Source organism: Phyllostomus discolor, chromosome 1, assembly GCF_004126475.2.
Source record: "Phyllostomus discolor isolate MPI-MPIP mPhyDis1 chromosome 1, mPhyDis1.pri.v3, whole genome shotgun sequence".
In the NCBI taxonomy this organism is placed as follows: domain Eukaryota; kingdom Metazoa; phylum Chordata; class Mammalia; order Chiroptera; family Phyllostomidae; genus Phyllostomus; species Phyllostomus discolor.
The window spans coordinates 185,790,337-185,810,346 of NC_040903.2; the positions used below are offsets into that span (position 1 = coordinate 185,790,337).

Sequence of the window (20,010 nt, forward strand, 5' to 3'; positions counted from 1 at the left end):
GAGCATTTGGATTGGCTCCAGTTTGAGGCTGTTTTGATTAAAGCTGCTATAAACATTTAATTTAACACATCCTTTATATTGGGAACTATTTATATTTGTTCTCAACAGCCTTATTAAAATATATATTACATACTATATTCACTCATTTAAGTGTATAATTTTTATAGAGTAGTACAACTATTACCACAATATAGTTTTAGGACATTTCCATTGCACTCCAAAAAGATCCTTCAGGTTCATTTGCAATCAATTTCTTTTTCTACCTCTAGCTCCAGGAAACCATTAACTCACTTCCTATAAAGTGTGTTTTCTAGACATTTAATGTAAGTGGAATCATACACTGTATGTTCTTTTCCATCTGCCTTCTAAAATTTAGGCATAATGTTTTTGAGATTCATCCATGTTATGGCATGTATTAGTAGTTCACTTTTTTATTGCTGAATACGTTAGGTATTCCATTGTATAGATATGCCACACTATGTTTATCCATTCACTAGTTAATGAACATCTGGATTTTCCCCACTTTGGAGCTAGTATGAGTAATGCTGCTATAAACATTTGTGTAGAAATATTTGTGTGCACTTATGTTTTCATTTCTCTTGGGTAGACACCTAGAAATGAAACTGATGGGTCATATAGTAAATTAATGTTTAACTTAAAAAATATTTTATTTATTTTCAGGGAGAAGGAAGGGAGGGAGAAAGACAGGGAGAGAAACATTGATGTGAGAAACATCTATCTGTTGCCTCATGTATACGCCCCAACCAGGGACCAAACCTGCAACCTGGGCATGTGCCCTGACCAGGCATCAAACCCATGACTTTTTGGTTTGTGGGACAATGCCCAACCAACTAAGCCACTCTAGTCAGGGCATAATGCTTAACTGTTTAAGAAACTGCCAAACTATGTTGCAAAGTGGCTGTACTGTTTTACATTACCAAAAACATTTTTAAGTGTTCTAATTTCCCCCATATACTCACCAACACTTGTTATTGTCTGTCTTGTTTATTACAGCCCCACTATAGTGGTTTTGAAGTGCTAACTCACTGTAGTTTTAATTTGCATTTCCCTCATGACTAATGTTCTTGAGCAGCTTTTCATATTCTTATTAGCCATTATTATATCTTCTTTGGTGAACTGTTTAAATCTTTTGCTTACTTTTTATTAAAAATTTTTTCTGCCCTGGCTGGTGTAGCTCAGTGGATTGAGTGTGGGCTGAGAACCAAACGGTCATCAGTTCGATTCCCAGTCAGGGCACATGCCTGGGTTGCAGGCCAGGTGTCCAGTGGGGCTACCACGCATTAATATTTCCCTCCTTCTCTTTCTCCCTCCCTTCCCCTGTCTCTAAAAAAAAATAAATAAAATCTTTAAAAATTTTTGTTTTTCTTTCATCGATTCTAGAGAGAGGGGAAGGGAGGGAGAAAGAAAGGGAGTGAAACATTGATGTAAAAGAGGAACATCCATCGGCAAACTTTCAGTTTCCTGGATGACACCCAACCAATTGAGCCACACTGGCCAGGGCAAATCTTCTACTTATTTTTTACTTAGTTTGTCTGACTTTCTATTATTGAGTTCTTTAAATATTCTGTGGATATAAGCCCTCAGTTAAATATTATAAATGATTTATGAGTATTTTCTCTCAGTGTGTGGCTTTTCATTTTCTTAAATGGCATCTTTTAAGAAATTTTAATTTTATAAGTCTAATTTATCAACTTTTTCTCTAACAGATTGTGATTTTGGTGTTGTACCTAAGAATTTTTTGCCGAATCTAAGACAACAAAGATTTTTCTCACATTTTCTTCAAAGTTTTGTTTTACTATTTTCTGTTTAGGACTATGAACCACTTTGAGTTCATTTTTGTGTATGTTGTGAGGTCTAAATTCATCTTTTTGCATGTGGTTATCCATTTGTCCCAGCACCATTTAAAATACTATCCTTTCCCCTGCTGAATTTCCATAGTACCTTTGTTGACAAGCAGTTGATGATAGATCTAATAGTTTATTTCTGGATTCTATTACATTAATCTATGTATCTGTCCTTTTACCAGTACCAGACTTGTTTGATTACTATAGCTTTATAATAAGCTTTGAAATCAAGGATTGTAAACCCTTTAACTTTGCCCTTTTAAGAGGTTATTTTTGATATTCTGGGTTCTTTGAATTTCCTTACAATTGTTAGGATAAGATGGTTATTTTTCTGGGTTGAGGGGAGGCCTGCTGAGATTCTGATAGACATTGCATTGAATCTATCGATCAATTTGGGGAGAACTGCCATCTCAATAATACTGAAAATAGATGGGCATGGAATATTTCTTCACTTACATAGATCTTTATCTCAGCAATGTTTTGTAACTTTCTGTGTATACATTTTGTAGTTCTCCTGTTAAATTTTCCTGAAAGTATTTTTATTCTTTCTTATACTATTATAAATAGAATTCCTAATTTCATTCTCAGTTTATTGCTGATATATAGAAATTCAAATGACTTTGTATATCAATTTTTTACCCTGAGATTTTGCTGCACTCACTTTGGTAAATTCCTTAGGATTTTCTAAATACAAGATCATCTCATCTTAGAAGACAGACAGTTTTATTTATTCCTTTCCAATCTGGATGCATTTTTTCCTCTTTCTTTGCTGCTTCTTGGCTAACTCTTGCTTTTCATTTTATGGTAAGTACATGCCAGACTGTCTTTTTATGATATAGCTGGCTTGAAATTAAGTTTATGGGATAAAACTTACATATGTGTTTCAGGGATGTAATGAACAATGAAAATTTGCCTCCAATAATGCACAGCTTAGAAGTTCTTCATCTGGGCTACAATGGAATTTGTAATTTAATTCAGCTACAACTAAACAGACTAAGAAATTTAAAATTCCTCTTTCTACAGGGTGAGTAGCAACACTGTTGATGTGTAAGTCTTTGTTATTAAAAACTGACTTGACCATTATCCTTTTTGATAACAAAATACAAGCATCAACATATACTTAAAACAGATTCACTGACAAAAGTATTTTAGTGATCACAAATGGTTTTTCTTGGGTTATTTACATAAATAATGAAAATGTAACATTCTAGGACTATTGAATGTTGCCCTAGAAAATACAATATCCTAGGACTATGTGCAGTGTTACATCATAATTTACTGCTATATCATATTCTACTTTAAAAGCAATAGATAGTATCCAGTGAGTAATTCATAAGTACTTATTAAACCCAGAATTGTGCTAAGTACTAAAAAAGATACTGGAAATACTATACTGTTGTAATTATATATAATTTAGATCCTTGCTCTAAAATAGTTTAAGATCTACCTGTAGAGGTATACTGAAACAAAGATAAATTAAGTTCTGACACTGTGTTATTAACTTAAGTGCAATAGAAGGTTAAAGAGAAATTGAACCATTAACCCCTCTACATACCTAGAACTTTTGAAAGGTTGATAGGATGTAGATTGAAGGTGAGCATTACCAAGAGCTTTGCAAGTGGGGTGGTGGAGGGGAGAGTCACAAGGGCAACTGTGACTGTGGTGTCTATGGGCCAACATTTGAACAGGGACCAACCTAATGAAAAGAAAGAATACAGTTTTCTGAGAGAGTTATAAAGTTTCTAAACATGATCGATTTGATGGATAATGTTCATTTTTGCAGTTGAAAATGGTAGGAATAGTAAATTTTTAGAAAACTAGCATGAGAAAAAAACAGGGTTTGGAACATTAGTATAACGATAAAAGGGATCAAATATGTCGTGATTAAAGGAGACTCAACTTTGGGTGGTAAACACACAGAGCAATATACAGCTAATATATCATAGAACTGTCCATTGAAACTTGTATCATTTTATTAACCAATGTCACCCCAATAAATTTAATAAAATAATTAATGACACAGAAGAAAGGTTGGGAGATAACATCAATGAGTCATATGGGAAGTTGATCTCAGTAATTTTTTCCTGAAAGACAGACTTTTCAATGTATGTGACAGATGATGGCTAGTGAGGTTATAAGCATATTTGGTGAAGTAAGTTAGGTTAAACGTACTGAACAGGAGGAGATGATTCTGAGATCAGTCTAAAGTTAATTAAGACAAGGGCAAAAGCTGTAGGGGGGTACATAAATGTAGACAGTAATAAAATGAGGCCATGCCAGGGTCCACAAGAGAGCTAAGGAACGTGTCATGTTAAATGTACAAGAAGGTGGGGAAAGTGGAGTCTTTGGGGAAGAGTACAGTGGGGCTGTGGGGAATCAAGTTAGAATCTTAAGGCTTAAGAGTCAAGTGTATCTAAAATTTAACCATTTAGTTAAATAGGTGAGAGTTTTTCTTTTTTAAAATATTTTATTGATTGTGCTATTACAGTTGTCCCAATTTTTCCTCCTTGGCCCACCCCACTCAACACCCCCCATTCCCTCAGGCCATCCCCCCACCTTTGTTCATGTCCATGGGTCACGTGTGTAAGTTCTACAGCTACTCCATTTCCTATATTGTACTTTACATCTCCATAGCTATTCTATGACTATCAATTTATACTTCTTAATCCCCTCACATCTTCACCCATTCCCTCAAATGCCACCTCCCACCTGGTAACCATCAAAATGTTCTCCATATCCATGATTCTGTCTGTTGTTCTTGTTTGCTTAGTTGGTTTTCTAGATTTAATTGTTGATAGGTATGTGTTTAGTGCCATTTTATTGTTCATAGTGCTGATCTTCTTTTTCTTAAATAAGTCCCTTTAACATTTCATATAATAATGGTGTGGTGATGATGAACTCCTTTAGTTTTTTCTTGTCTGGGAAGCTCTTTATCTACCCTTTGAATCTAAATGATAGCTTTGCTGAATAGAGCAATCTTGGCTGTAGCTCTCTGCTTTTCCTAACTTCAAATATTCTTGCCAGTCCCTTCTAGCCTGCAAAGTTTCTTTTGAGAAATTGGCTGAAAGCCTTATGGGAACTCCCTTATAGTTAACTAGCTGCTTTTCTCCTGCTACTTTTAAGATTCTCTTTTTAAGCTTTGATATTTTAATTATGATGTGTCTTGGTGTGGACCTGTTTCCATCCATATTATTTGGGACTCTCTGTGCTTCCTGGACTTACATGTCTATTTCTTTCACCAAATCAGGGAAATTTTCTTTCATTATTTTTTCAAATAGATTTCTAGTTTCTTGCTCTACCTCTTCTCTTCCAGGTATACCTATGATGTGAATGTTGTTTGACTTGAAGTTGTCCCAGAGGCTTCTTACACTATTCTCATTTTTTTTCCTATTCTTTTATCTTCTTGTTGCTCTGTTTGGTTGCTTTTTGTTTTCTTATGTTCCAAATCATTGATTTGATTTTCACTTTCATCCACTCTAGTGCTGATTCTCTGTAAATTGTTTATTCCCTTTAGTATATCCTTCATATAAGCCTGGCTCTTTTCTATGCTGTTGAATTACTGAGTTCTTTGAGCATCCTTATAGCCAGTGTTATTCTGCATCAGACAGATTGTTCATCTCCATTTTGTTTAGTTCTTTGGAGTTTTCTCACTTGGGCCATGTTTACTTATCTCCTCATTTTGGCAGCCTTGGTGGGAGTTTTTCAAACAAATGTAAATGCTGTTACTTATAGAAATATGATTCCTGAAAACACATTTAGCATAGGTTTTTTTTTAGTTTTCTTCCTTAAATATACTTAATGAGCCTCTCAAAATGAATTATGTCCAAAAATATGCTACTGTAGACATTAATCAGCTACTTGAAGCTACTGATATAATTTTTATACTACTGGACTTAAAATATTAAAATAGTCTAAATACATAATTTCATGAATGTGATATATTAACACACTAAGTTATTTTTCTCACTTTTACTTGAATAAATGTTTTAAATTTATATGTAAGGCACTGGCAATGTTTCAAAGTCTGTGATTTTTAAAACAAGCTCTGTGTGCAATTTTGTTGAAGGTTGTAATATTATAATTTCCCTATAAGAACAGAAAAAAATAATGTAAATTTACAATATATCATCAATTCTGAGACATACTTTTTTTTAAAGATTTTATTTATTTATTTTTTAGAGAGGGAAGGGAGGGAGATGGAGAGAGAGAGAGAGAGAGAGAGAGAGAGAGAGAGAAACATCAATGTCATCAATGTGCGGTTGCTGGGGGTCATGGCCTGCAACCCAGACATGTACCCTGGCTGGGAATCGAACCTGCAACACTTTGGTTCGCAGCCTGCATCACAATCCACTGAGCTACGCCAGACGGGAATTCTGAGACATACTTTTTACATTTAACATGTCTGAAATATGGTTGTTTCTTAACTGATGGTTTGTCATGGTTGACTTAACCAAGTTTTTTCTTTCTAAAGGTGTACAAAAAATATTGACACATCTTAATATTGTTGCTGTCTTAAATTAGATGAAATATATTAAATTTCAAGGAGAAGAATTCCAAGATCATAGGATCACAGTGTTTAGTAATACATTCATTTGCTAGGGCAGCCATAATAAAGTACCAGAGACTGGGGGGTGGGGTGGCTCGACAACAGATACTCAATTCCTCATAGTTATAGAAGCCAGAAATCCATGATCTGAGGGATTCTTTTCTTGGCCTGTAGATGGCATCTGTATCTTCACATCGTCTTCCCTATGTGTGTTTCTGTGTCCTAATTAATCTCTTATTGTAAGGACACCAGTCATGCTGGATTAGGGCTCACCCCAATGACCTCATTTAATCTTCTTTAAAAAACCATATCCCCAAACACAGCAACATTCTCAGGTATTAGAGGTTAGAACTTCAACATATGAATTATGGAAGAGGGGGGACACAATTCAGTCTGTTACAGATAAGGAGGATGATAGTAAATGAAACATTGTATGGCATAGTAGAAGCAGCATTGAGCTTAAAATGTAAAAGGTCTAGGTTAGGCCTGGTATTACCACTTTTGTATCTTTGAGCAAGGCACTTAATTTCTATTACCCCCAGTTTTATAATAATTAAAAATGATAATATTTTCCCTGTCCTATTTTGAGATTCTATTAGGAAACACATATAAAAGTATTTCATCAACTCAAAGGTCATCTCATATAAATTATCATTAATACTTATGAAGCTATTGATTGCTACAGTAGAGAGAAATTATAGATTATAAAGAAAGGATTGAGGTTTTAAACAATGTAATGTATTCTTAATTTTTAATGTGGTTGTAGTATAAAAATATGTTTTTGTGAAATAAAAACATTTAAGATATATTTTTCCAACTTAGTAACATAACAAATTAGTTTATTTTAATAAAGAATTAGATATACCTATTTGAATAATCAGATATACTCAGAAAGCATATCTTTTGCAGCATTTTTACATCTATTTTTGTCAATACCAACTAGTTTAGTACTTAATTACTGAACAGAGATCTGATCAATTCAATATACTGTGTATGTAACATCTCGATCTTTCAAACATAAAGAGGAAATTTTACCAAATATTATTTAATGATAATGCTTCCTTCTTATAAACTACATTCCTATTACTCCTTGAAAATAAGTTCATTTTAATACTTTTCCAAAAATAAATTTATGAATAAATATTTAAATGAAGATAGATAACCTTTTATTCAGGAAGTTTGGGGTCACTTGACATATCATGACTTATCCTTTTTCAGGGAATGAAATCAGTCAAGTTGAAGGGCTTGACAACTTACTAGTACTTCAGGAACTGGTAGTGGACCATAACCGCATCAGAGCATTTAATGATAGTGCCTTTGCCAAACCAAGCTCCCTGTTGGCACTTCACCTGGAAGAAAACAGACTACGAGAGCTGAACAACTTACAACCTTTGGTAAAACTAGAGAAACTCTTCCTAGGATATAATAAAATCCAGGTAATGTTAGTTTGTTTTTGTTATGATATTTACAAGACTTATGTAATTCCTCTGAATATAAAGCTTCCAAACACACCAATGAAAATTTTGCTAGTGTTTACTTATCATTTATATGCCATGTAAACACTCTGTGATGCAGAAGCATGTAGATAGCCTGTGATGCAAAAATGTCCACTCTGCTTCTACACTCATAAACCCGACCAACCCACATGCATCCACCTGCTAGAAAAGATTACATAGCTCTAAATGTTCTAAGGCTCTTCTCAGCAGTCCTCTCCAAGAGATCTGTTTTGTTCCTAACCACTTGGTCCATGCTATTGCTGCATCTCAATCCCAGACTTCCTCTGGTCATTTAAACTTGACATATAGACTTGTTCTACCTGGTATCTGAATCAATTTCTGATAATGCTTTAATATTCCATCTCTCCCCTACTCAAAGCTTCCTTAGGATCCTGCCTTAGCTTTACCTGCTCAAAATTCAACCTATTTCTACTAGGCCATAGCCCCAACTGAGCCTGCCCAGATTTTCTCCTGAGATAGTATACAGATGAGAGGGTTGAAAGTATACATAACCTTGTATAGCCCTAGCATTTCTCTGAGTGTTTTGGTGATGATCTGTTAGCCTTCCTTTTACCAATTTTTCTACTCTACCTGTATCTCTAAGACAACCTTGAGGACAAAGGGAACTGTGGACCTCTCCCAAAGGGCAGGAACTGAGTCTGTTCCTGGAATGTGAACCATGTGGAACATGGACCACATTTGTATCAGTATATAGCATAGTGCCTGGTACACAAGTGGTAAACAATCAATAGTTGCCAGTGGCTCTACTTACTCGTGTTCAGAAAGTCTCTTCTGAGCTGATATAAAAGTCTGTTCAAAACTAGAAAGAATTCATGAGCAGTGCCGCTTTTCTACAGCATAGCAAGTAGGAAATACACATGCAAAGAAGAAAAACAGCATGTAATTCATTTATCAAGGTTAAAGTAAATTTGCCTGAGATACCCTGCAAAACCCAATGATTCCACCAGAGCTTTATCCACAGGTTAACTAAATTAGGAAAATTGCTTTCCTATGGGCTCTTTCCAGTGACAGCAACTGAGGTAATACAATGGACTGTCAGGTTAGACTTACACAAATCAGAGATCTTACCCAGTATCACATTTTTTTACTAATAATTTCAAAGATATACAGGGTCTATGACATTCCCATGACTTCTCAGGTCCCTTCTCTCCATATCTCACACATATTGTCCAGCTTCGAATAAAATGTGAGCTCTCCAAATGAGACAATCCCATGCAACAAGGGTGTGTTTCATTTGTTAAAAATCTCCATATTATACTTGAATTTATATGATATTTTACAGGGAGTCATGCCTGATAAATCTATAGATCCTAGGTTTATTTATTAGAAGCAGCCCTGAACCACAGAGATCCTGCTAAGAGCACCTCATAAATTAGGACCTTCTTTCTAGTAAATAACATAGGTTTATTTGACAAGGACATCTGGTTACCAGTGTACTTAGAAGGAGTTTAGACCAGCTAACCTGCTTTTCCCTAAGAATGTCCCTGCCCACCTCCCTACCCATCCCCCTTACCCCCTAAAGGAAGTGAATGAATGACAGATCAACTGATAGAGCAGCTTCCTCCCCAGTAACTTAAACAGGATAATGTCTAGTCAAGCTTATTTACTATCAAAATGTAATATAGCTAAAGGACAACCCTTAGGATAAATCATGGGGGATCATAGTCTTAGTGTTGTTATTAATATCAATCCACCTATCAAAGATATTAAAAAATGAAAATAAAGAGAAAAGGAAAAAAGTCTCAAGAATCACCGGAGACCGCAAATGACTTTAGGAAATAGTCAATTGCTATTTCTTGCCTTAAATTAAAGGCTCCACATAAATGTTTATCCTGACAATGTACTCAAAATGTAACAATCATCAGTGTGCTGGTTAATGTTTAACAGATGACTTTCCAGGAACAAAAAGTCCCGATCAACATTTACCTAGTTCCATGGTATAATTTCTTCTACCAAAGCCAAATTCAAGTTAAAACACCATCTCACAAATTTCCTGAAAATTTACCAATATTACACAGATCTGTCTTTGATCAACAATATAGAATATTGTCACTCAAGCTCACTTGACAGGGTTCAATCATGAGCTAGCAACAATCCAACACTTACATATAATTAGCCTCAAATGTATATTTGAAGATATTGGATCTAACCAAATAACTTATTAATTCTTGAATAGGATATAACAGAACTGGAAAAACTTGTTGGTGTCTCTTCTCTCAGAGAGCTTACAGTTTATGGCAATCCAGTGAGTATGTTACTTTTCTAATTTATTAGTTAATCTACTTATATAAAATTTATTTTTATATAAAGTGAGAAAAGGTTTAATTAATTGTTTTTATTTGTTTTATTTATTCATAGACAGTTATCCAAGCACAATTTATTTACTAATGTCTTCTTCCAGCTGGTTCCAGTATAAAGTGCCATTGTCATATATAAGAGGGTCAGTTTTAGAGTTCAACATTATATTCATTGGCCTATTTGTCAATCCCTGTATAGCAATATTACACTGTGTTCATTACTAAAGTTTTATATTGTCTCGATATCTAATAGGGTAAGCAGCTGTCCTCTCCCACCTTCTGTTTTTCTTTCTTTGCTGTCTTGGCTATTCTTGACCCTTGTAAGTTTTAGCAAACAGCTTCTCAAGTTATATAAGACTCTTGATATTTTAATGAGAATTGCATTGAATATAAAAAATAATTTTGGGAGAATTGCCAAATTTCCTGTTGGAATCTTTGAAGGCATCTAATAAGTAGAGTCCTTGTTCACCTCACATCTGAACAAATTGAGAAATACTTCAGGGGCAGATGGAGAGGTGAAAATACTTGGCTTAGCTTAGTGAGAAAGCCAAGTGGACCTGCCAACAGATTCCACAAACAGGCAATCCTGATCACCCAGTAGCAGAAAATACTTGACTGAGGACTTTCCACCTGGGAGGACAGCTTCTCCTAGAGGGGCAGAAAACATTCTCTCAGCAATGAGCCCTTTCCCAAAAGGAAAGACAGAAGCTAAACCTGCCCAATTTCATCTTTCCAGATTTATTAAGCCACTCTACTTCCCCTGTTGAGGAGTGAAAGGTTCAGAGAGCACAGCAGTGACACATCAGAGAGCTATTTCCACCAAAAAATAAACACAGTAACTAGTCTCTCCTAACATTTATAACACTGACTTCCCATTTATAAACACAAATGTCTATACATTTTTATGTCCTGTAATAAAGATGTATGATTTTATCCTAAAGGTTTTAATCTTTGATTAGATTTATTCTGTTTTTTTCTCTTGATTTATTTTTATTTTTATCTTATTTTATTTTTAATGTATTTTTTTCCATTACCATTTAGTCCCCTTACATGCACCTCCCCCTTCCCCCCCCTACAATCACCACACTGTTGTCCATGTCTGCTTTTTTAATAACCATTTTAAACAGTATCTTTTTACATTTTTGTGTATTATTCTTTATCCAGGAACCTTGGTGAACACTCTGTTTTTAGTTCTAATGGACTGTAAATTGTGTTGCATTTTCTCTGTAGACTATCATATTATCTATAAGTCATGACTCAATTATTTCTTTCCAATCCTCATGTTTTTTAATTCCCTTTACTTCTCTTAATGTGCTGACTAGCACCTGTAGTACAGTGTTGAATAAAAGCAATCATAGTAAGTTACTAACTTCAAAAAGAATGTTTCTAAGTTGTCAGTATTAAATATGATGTTTGCTCTAGGTTATGGGCAGATAACCTTCAACATTTTAAGGCAGTTCCTTTCTAATTCCAGTTTACTACCTGTTTTTATCATGAATGGACATTGGATTTTGACTAATTGGTAATGCAGTTCCTCTCTTTACTTTGTTAATATGTAAATCATATTAATGGACTCTAGTGTTTAATGACACTTAAATTCCTGGGATGAATATTACTTAGTCATGTTTACACTTGACTGGATTCAGTTTACTAAGATTTCATGTAGCATATCTGCATCTATGGAAATAAATAAAATTATCCTATAATTGTAACTTTTATACTACTGTTTTTAAGTTATTAAGGCTGTTTCTTTTGCCTGCTGAAATTAATTGGGGAGTTGTCCCTCTTTTTCTAGTTTATGAATTAGTTTATATAAGAGAAGACACATGTTCCTTGAAGGATAATTAGATATTGGCTTTAAAATCATCTGGGCTTAATATTTTTTGAAATTAGATTTAAAGTACTTATTCAAATTCTTCAATAGCTATAAATCTAGTCATGTTTTCTATTTATTCAAAAGTCAATATTGAGAAGTTTTATTTTTCTATAAAATTGTCCTTTTCATCTAAATTTAAATTTATTGTTATCACAGTACTCTCATAAATTTTTAAAATCTCTATTATATCTGTTTCATCACCTTTTTCATTCCTATGTTCATTTTTGTTTTTTCTCTTTTATTCTTGACAAGTCCTGCTAAAGGTTTGTCTATTGTATTAATCTTTTCAAAGAACTTTATTTTGGTTTTATGAAGTGTATTATTTCTTTGTTTTTATTTCATTAACTTCCACCCTTTTTTATTTCCTTCTTTTAGTTTCTTGGAATTTGCTTTTTAAAAAAATGCTTAAGTAGATGCCTAGCTCATTAACTTTTGATATGTCTTGTAAGTTAATAAATTTTAGGTTATGAAATACTGCATTATCAGCATCCTCAAAGTTCTGATATGTGGTTTTTCCTGTTCTTCATTTCTTAAAATCTGATTTCCAAAAGATTTCTTCTTTAATCCATGAATTATTGAGATGTGTGTGTTCATTTCAACCCTATGAGATGTTTTTAGTTATCTCCTCACAATTCATTCCTAATGTTATTACATTTTAGTCAGAGGAAATAGTTTATTTATTATGATCTTTAGTATTTATTAAACTTACTTTAAGGTCTAAAATGTGGTCAAATTTTTCTCTTTATTGAATTATATGTCTTAGAGATCTCTCTCCATTAATGCATATATAATCTACTATAATTTTTAAAATAGGTTATTTATTCATCCTCTTTTGATGACTGTTTTACTATCACAAACAGTGTAACACATGGCTGTGTTGTCAGTCCCCAAGATCACCCCTATGTTCAAGAATTTACTAGAAAGGCTAGCTTGTGGGACTTAGCATATAGTTGTACTCATAGCTAAGACTTATGATAGTGACATAGTGAGGATACATAGACAGGTGATGAGTGAAAAAGATGCAGGCAGAGTCTAGTGGGACCCAGATGTGGACTTCCTTGTGTTCTTCCTTTCCCATGAGGGGTCACACAATACACACTCATGACCCAGCAACAAAAATGCAGCAACATGTGTGTCCTGTTTTTGCCTAGGGGATTCCAAAAGACTTAGCATTCAAGAATTTTGATGGGCGCTGGTCACATTGGTACCCTATGCCTATCATGTACCAAAACTCCAGACTCCCAGAAGCAAAACAGGTTGAGCATAAATCATATTATTGAATAAATAGGTACAGTGAACTATCCTTGTCAGTTAAGGAATGGCAGGAACAGATCCAAAACCCAAGAACCAAACATTAGTCAAGAGCTATCCTTACAAGCAGACACTTCTAAAAATAACAGCCTCTGGACTACTATGTTAACTCTTTCTACACACCTTCTTAGGTGCATATGCAAATATTTTTAAGAGTAGTTTGGTACTATGAAGTGATGGATCATACAGTTCAGCAGATGTGTATTGAATTAAATTGGATAGTGCCTATTGGAAAATATATTTCAAACTACTAATTACTTACAAGCATACTTTTATAATATAATCCTATTCCTAAATTGGGATTGCCTGAAGTTAATGAACAATATTATATACTCTAAAAAGAAGCCTAAACCTCTAAATGGTAGACTTGGTTAGAAAAAAAGTTCTTATCTTCATTTATCATAACAGGGAATGAGAAATCTTTCAAAAAGAGAGCTCATATTTGTATCATCTGCCTTTTTGCTGTCTATGCTAAATTTCCTTCTCCGGGTTAATCTTTGAAATAAAAGGTTTTCTTACAGAATAAATTATTTTTAATTCTATTCAGATTTGTAGAAAAATGTTACATCGCCACATGCTCATATTTCGGCTACCTAACTTACAGATGTTAGATGGAATTCCTGTGAATCCAGATGACAGGGCAAAAGCTGAATTTCACTTCTCTGAACTACAAGCAAAGAAAAATCTGGTAATAATTATATTATTTATATATTTTCTTTTAAAATATGTAAATTATTACTAAACTAATATTCTATCTTAACATTTTTGTTTAAATACTTAAACCTTGGCTATCATATTCTTATAGATTATTTAGTACCTTTTTAGTAATTACTATCAAAGGCTTCATCTGGTGAATACAGCAGCACACACACACATACACACACACCAGGGAAGCTCCATTTTCTAATAACATAATTAGAAATAAAGCAAATTATTTAAAATATGCCTTTTATTCAATATGTCCAATAATGATAGAAGATAAGAAGCTACGAGATACTACTTTTCTAAGTGGAAGCTAACAAAACTCTACTTAGCAGATAGGAAAGAAGGTAAGAAATTCTGACCTCAACTCTCTGGGCCATTCATCTAACAAGAGAGATGTGTACCTTTTTTTTGTATATCAGCAAAATAATCAGGCCTTTTACCCATGAACTCTAGAAAAGGTATCTGAACATGGTAGGAAAGAGATTAGAGAGAGAAGAATCCAACAAAGCATATCGTTAGGAAAGTCTACCATTGACCACCCTCCAAAGACTAAATTTAACACAGAAAAGCTATGGTTTTTTAACAAAGAAGCAACATTAGTAGAGCTGTGCTATTGCAAAGATTTGGGAAGAAGAGGCTACAGACAAAGAAGTCAATTAAGAGGCTTTTAGAATAATCCAAGAAAGAGATTATGAAGACCTAGACTGGCGTGGGGGTGGGGGAGGAAGCAGTAAGAATATAAGTGAACCTATAATGTAAGTGGAAGCCAGAGAGCATGGGCCTTAGCAAACAAAGGTTAATTTAAAAGTTATACTGAAGAAACAGATCAGACTTACTGTAAATGCTTTCCCTTAGATTACCCGCCACCCTCCATTCCCTCTGTAAAACAAACTGACTCCCAGAGCACACTGAACATGCTACACTAGTAGACTCCTCTAATCCACTTCAGCTTTCAGCAATAGATTCACATATTTTTCAGGGGCTGGCTGTGTTTTTTCAAAAATTTGTTAGTTCTCTATTTTAAATAAACAGATACACTACAAGTGCAAGTTTTAAATTATTATTCCTCTCTTTCTATGAAAACCAAATGGGATACTATGGGAAGTCTGGATAAAGATCACATCACACATACACACAAAGTGTCAAATTAGGTTGGGAGAAAAAAACAGTAAAATATAGGAGAAAATTATAAAAATTCAGATAAAATATATGGGAAAATTATTTTTAAAAATCTAAACATGTTTGTGTTTCCATTTTATCCATGTGTCTTTAAATTCTTGCTACTTTAAAAAAAACAAAATTATAAATTGTAGACAAAATCTTAATTGTGGTTTTATCCAAAAACAATCAGATAAAATACCAATCAAGGGACTCTTGCTTACAGAAAAAACCTTAGCCCTTCATCAAAAGATTGTTGAGTGTATTTATTTTTATATTTTAAAATTTTTCAGAGAAATATGAATTATACATATAGTTCTTAATTATTCCCTGACTTTTTCTATTAACCTTGACTTTTTTTTTTGATTAACCAAGTGGCTTCTGTTATAGGTCAAAGTAGCTACAGGGGCCTGTGAGAGTGAAAGTTAGACAATGTTAATAAAGATTATCTAGATGAGGCCAAAAAATTGGTTCATTTGTGGGTTATATCTACAAAATTTTTTTCTAAAAACTATGCTTTGCAAAAAAAATCTTAGCTACTAATCTGTATGATATATCTAAGAAAGAACACCAACTAGTGTCATCCACTGAAATTATTGTCACAGGTTCCAGTCTTTCAAAAGAGAACAAATAATCAAATGAAATTGAGGCCAGAGATTTAAACTTCCTTTCCCTTTCTGTTTTATATTTCGGAAGTGAATCACTTCTTGCTTTCAGAAATGGAAAACTAAAGAAAACTTTAGTTTCCTCTTCCTGCTATAACAAATTACTTCAAATGTAGTGGCTTGAAACAACACAAATATTATCTTACAGTTCTGGAGGTCAAAAGTAAAAAAAAAAATCTTACCAAGCTAAAAATCAAAAGTATTGGCAGTGCTGCATTCCTTCTGGAAGCTCTAGGAGAGAATTTGTTCTGTCTTTTCAAACCCCTAGAGGCTACTTGCATTCCTTGGCTCACGGCCTTCTGCCCAGAATGGCATCACTTTGACCTCTGCTTCCATCATTAAATTGCATCTTGTCTCACCCTGCCCCCCTGCCTCCCTTTTATAAGGACCATTGTTGCTTTTATTGAGTCCACCTAGATAAATCAGGATAATCTCCCCATCTCAAAATCCTTAACTTAATTATACCTGCAAAGTCCCTTTTGCTACGTGAGGTAATGTACTCACAGGTTTTGGAGATTAGGATGTGGACATTTTTAAGGGAGGGGGGTTGCATTTTTCTGCCTACCACATCATGTATGTAAGGGCTCCAATGAAAGACCTATAAAAATTGTCACATTAAAATTTATAAATTCATTTTAAGGTAATATTGGCTAAATTTGAAAAATTACATATAATTACATATACATAAATCACTTAGAGCAACTTTAAAGATCATAATTTCCATATTTAATTAATTGGCTTAATATAGCAGAAAAAGTACATAAGCTCAAGTTTTAGTCAATGCTGAATATTTCACTAGAAGTGTTACTTACTGACTATTCTATTATATTGCTCATACAGTGAACTCATTTTTCCATTAGTATGCTATGATGTTGTCTTAAGTGATTCTAGATCACTTGCCATTTCTTGCCATTTAAAGTGGTGCCATATACATGTAAGAATTAAATTCTTATAAAGTTATTCTATATGTAGGTATTTTATTTAAATTTTTGTTTATTTATCTACAATGGTTAGTAAAATAAAGGGGATATTTGAAATCCTTAGGGAAATCTCAAAATTTTAAGATCCAATAATAATTTTTATTTTTATGGCTAGAACAAAACTGAGCCATTATTTCATTTAGCTGTTTAGGAGACACAAGAATACTTTAGAAGTTTATCAGTTCAGTGTAATGTATTTTTCTTTTGTTTGAGTTGCTGTTGTTTTTTTTCTTTTTTAATAGCAAATAAAGAATAAATGAAATCTAAAGTTGTCCTTTAAACCAGACATTTTTGCCCTGGCTGGTGTGGCTCAGTGGATTTGAGTGCTGGCCTGCAAACCTACAGGTTTCCAATTTGATTCCCAGTCAGGGCACATGCCTGAGCTAAAGGCCAGGTCCCCAGATGGGGGCGTGTGAGAGGTAACCAATTGACCTCTCTATCTTCACATTGATGTTTCTCTTTCTCTTTCTCCCTCGTTCCCCCCCTCTCTAAGAATAAATAAATAAAATATTTTTTAAAAAGACATTTTTGTTGCTTTGGTTTCAGAAGAAAATTTGACAACATTCTAGATTAGTGATGGGAAGAGCCCCACAAAGGAATTAGGGAATTTGGGACTTGCCAGTTTTAGTAAAAGGCCTGATGCCATAGTGTTTATTACAAAGCTGCATTCTTGGTAACACTTACTGAAATATAAAGGAAATCAGTAATTTTATACAAATGGCAAAGCCTATGCCTCTAAATAAGTTGAATCATATATTTAAGATTTATATTTTTAAAAGTATAAAGTAAGATATCTTAATGAAGACAGAGCAGGCACATATTTCTAGAGAAACCAAGCGTCTCTCTCCTCTGTTTACTGATTCTTGAAATTCTTTTTAAAGTTTCTTAATCCACAACTAACTTTAAAGGAAAACACTATTTAGAGAGTTAGCACATTCATTAAAAGTAATTGTTATTAGATACTTTTTCTTAGTCCTCATTTTCTCTACTTTTTTTTTTAAACTCATTTACTTCAAGGCTCCTGATGAGGTATTGTGAGGAATACAGAGATACAGAAGATATTACTCCAACTGTCCAGAAGTTTCTGTTCAGAAAAAAAAGAACAAACATTACAAAGAGGAAAAGGCTTAATTCTTTATTTCTAAATTCTACACTTTCCTTGTGAATACCATTTGGAAAGGGGGTAGTGTGACCACACTAGATTCTAGTGATGAATACAATGCAGCCTGCAAGGCAGAACACAGTGTTCTATGCGAGGTTAAAGACCCAAGGACTGTTTAACAGTTTTTGCCTCATACTAACTCTGAGTTTAGGAAAGTATGTAAGTCATGACCTAAAAAATTTTTATTATGAAGTAGAGCCTGTGATGAGAACTAAACCTATTTATTTGAGTTTTGGAGGTGAGAGTTCTTAATTGCTTTTGTTTTATTATGTAGCTTAATCCTGCTACCAACTCTCCTATGGATGGTGCGTCATTTGGCCAAGTGAAAGCTTCTCCTATAAAGATAACAAATGTAATTCTGTCTAGTGGATTTAACCATTACCTGGGATCTGACTTCAATTTGTCTCCTGAAGTTGAAGGTATTGTGACAGAATTCCAGAGTGAATGTTAAACAAACAACAAAAACCTACTTCATTTGAAACAAAAATCTCAGTTTAATTTTCACTACTACTTAAAATAGCATGTTTTAAATTTACATTTTAAAATTGCTCTATTGCCTGTGGCTCATTTGGCTGGAACATCACCCCATACACCAAAAAAGTCATGGGTCTGATTCCTGGTCAGGGCACATACCGGTACCTCGATCCCTGGTTGGGGTGTGTATCAGAGGCAGCTGACCGATGTCTCTCTCTCTTTCTCTCTCTCATCAGTGGAAATATCCTCAAGTAAGGAGAATTTTTTAAAATTGCATGTATGTTCAAGATTAATGTGGCCACTCTGATTTCAAAGAAGTCTGTAGTATTTTTTGGCTTTAAACAACTATTAGTATGTTATAACTAAACATTTGCTTACAATTTTAACTCTGTGATACTTGGACAATTATTTCCTATGTTTCTTTTCAAAGTTTTTATTTCATAGCAAATAACTAAGACCAGTTCATTAGTATATCCTGCAAAAAGTAGAAATCAGAGGTTTAAAAATATTGGTAACAAGACTCTTGTAGTATGAAGGATATCTTGGAAAAAAAAGATCAGACTTTATCCTTGAAACCACATGTAAAATGGTCATGAAGACAACACTAGCGAAGAGTTTCAAGAGGTAGAGCTCTGAAAGAGAAAGTAGATTACAGGCACAGGGCACGGAAATGGTTCCTTCTATTACATACATTTTAATTCAGGCTCAGATCAAACTCTTCCCCTAATTCCAGATCTTCACTGGCTACCATTTTGGTAAAACTGAGAGTAGCTACTGCTTTTCTGTTTAACTTATTTTCCATACTTCTACATATTATGGATTCAACATTTTAATATAATCAGAATGTGTATGCTTTTATCCAGTAAATATAACTGTCAGTAAAATTGGATGTACCAAATTGTCATTAGGCTCTTTAATAGTACAATGTCATCTTCAGGAATGTCATAAATATCATTGGTGGGGGGCATTAATTCAACCCTGGATTCATCTCCATAACTTCCTCCTCAGATATGTTCAAGATTCGTCATGCAACCACTTTTTAGGATTTTCTGGAAAAGTCCTGCAATTTATTTCCCACTTTCTGACTATGTTGTTTCAATTTTTATTTTGAAAAGTATGGTCACTTTATACATTTATTATAGTACACAGCTCTGGATATTTATATTTTAAAAAATTACCTACAGGTATAATTGAATAAAAATGGAGGTTCAACTGCCTGTTACCACAAAAGTCAAACTCTTGAGGCTGATGCTGGTGCAAAAGGACAGAGGCTTTATTCAGGTGCCGCACAACCTGGGAGAATGGCGGACATGTGTCTGAAAGACCGACTTCTCTTTCTGTCATGGAAGAAGCCCAACTGTGTCCTCAGCAAGGCCAAGGCAAAAGCCAGTGTCCAGAATTCCTGCTCCATTTTAAAGTGTAGTCGTTTGGAGCCCGCAGGCAGCTGCTAAGTA

General features: G+C 34.0%; 1 protein-coding gene and 1 long non-coding RNA gene across 4 annotated transcripts in view; one reads left to right on the forward strand and one right to left on the reverse strand.

The window, feature by feature from the left end:
* Nucleotides 1–20,010, forward strand: part of LRRC9 (leucine rich repeat containing 9) — a 105,385-nt gene that overhangs the window by 79,091 nt on the left and 6,284 nt on the right. The window contains exons 27-31 of one of the 3 annotated variants that reach the window (XM_028508239.2): nucleotides 2,753–2,889; nucleotides 7,630–7,847; nucleotides 10,105–10,173; nucleotides 13,960–14,100; nucleotides 18,357–18,501. In XM_028508239.2, coding sequence (XP_028364040.1) covers nucleotides 2,753–2,889; nucleotides 7,630–7,847; nucleotides 10,105–10,173; nucleotides 13,960–14,100; nucleotides 18,357–18,501 — 710 coding nt within the window. The remainder of the gene's footprint in view (nucleotides 1–2,752; nucleotides 2,890–7,629; nucleotides 7,848–10,104; nucleotides 10,174–13,959; nucleotides 14,101–18,356; nucleotides 18,502–20,010) is intronic. The other 2 variants (XM_036010588.1, XM_036010590.1) reach the window with 2 other exon arrangements.
* Nucleotides 1–20,010, reverse strand: part of LOC118497070 — a 117,518-nt gene that overhangs the window by 65,225 nt on the left and 32,283 nt on the right. The gene's annotated exons all lie outside the window — the stretch shown is intronic.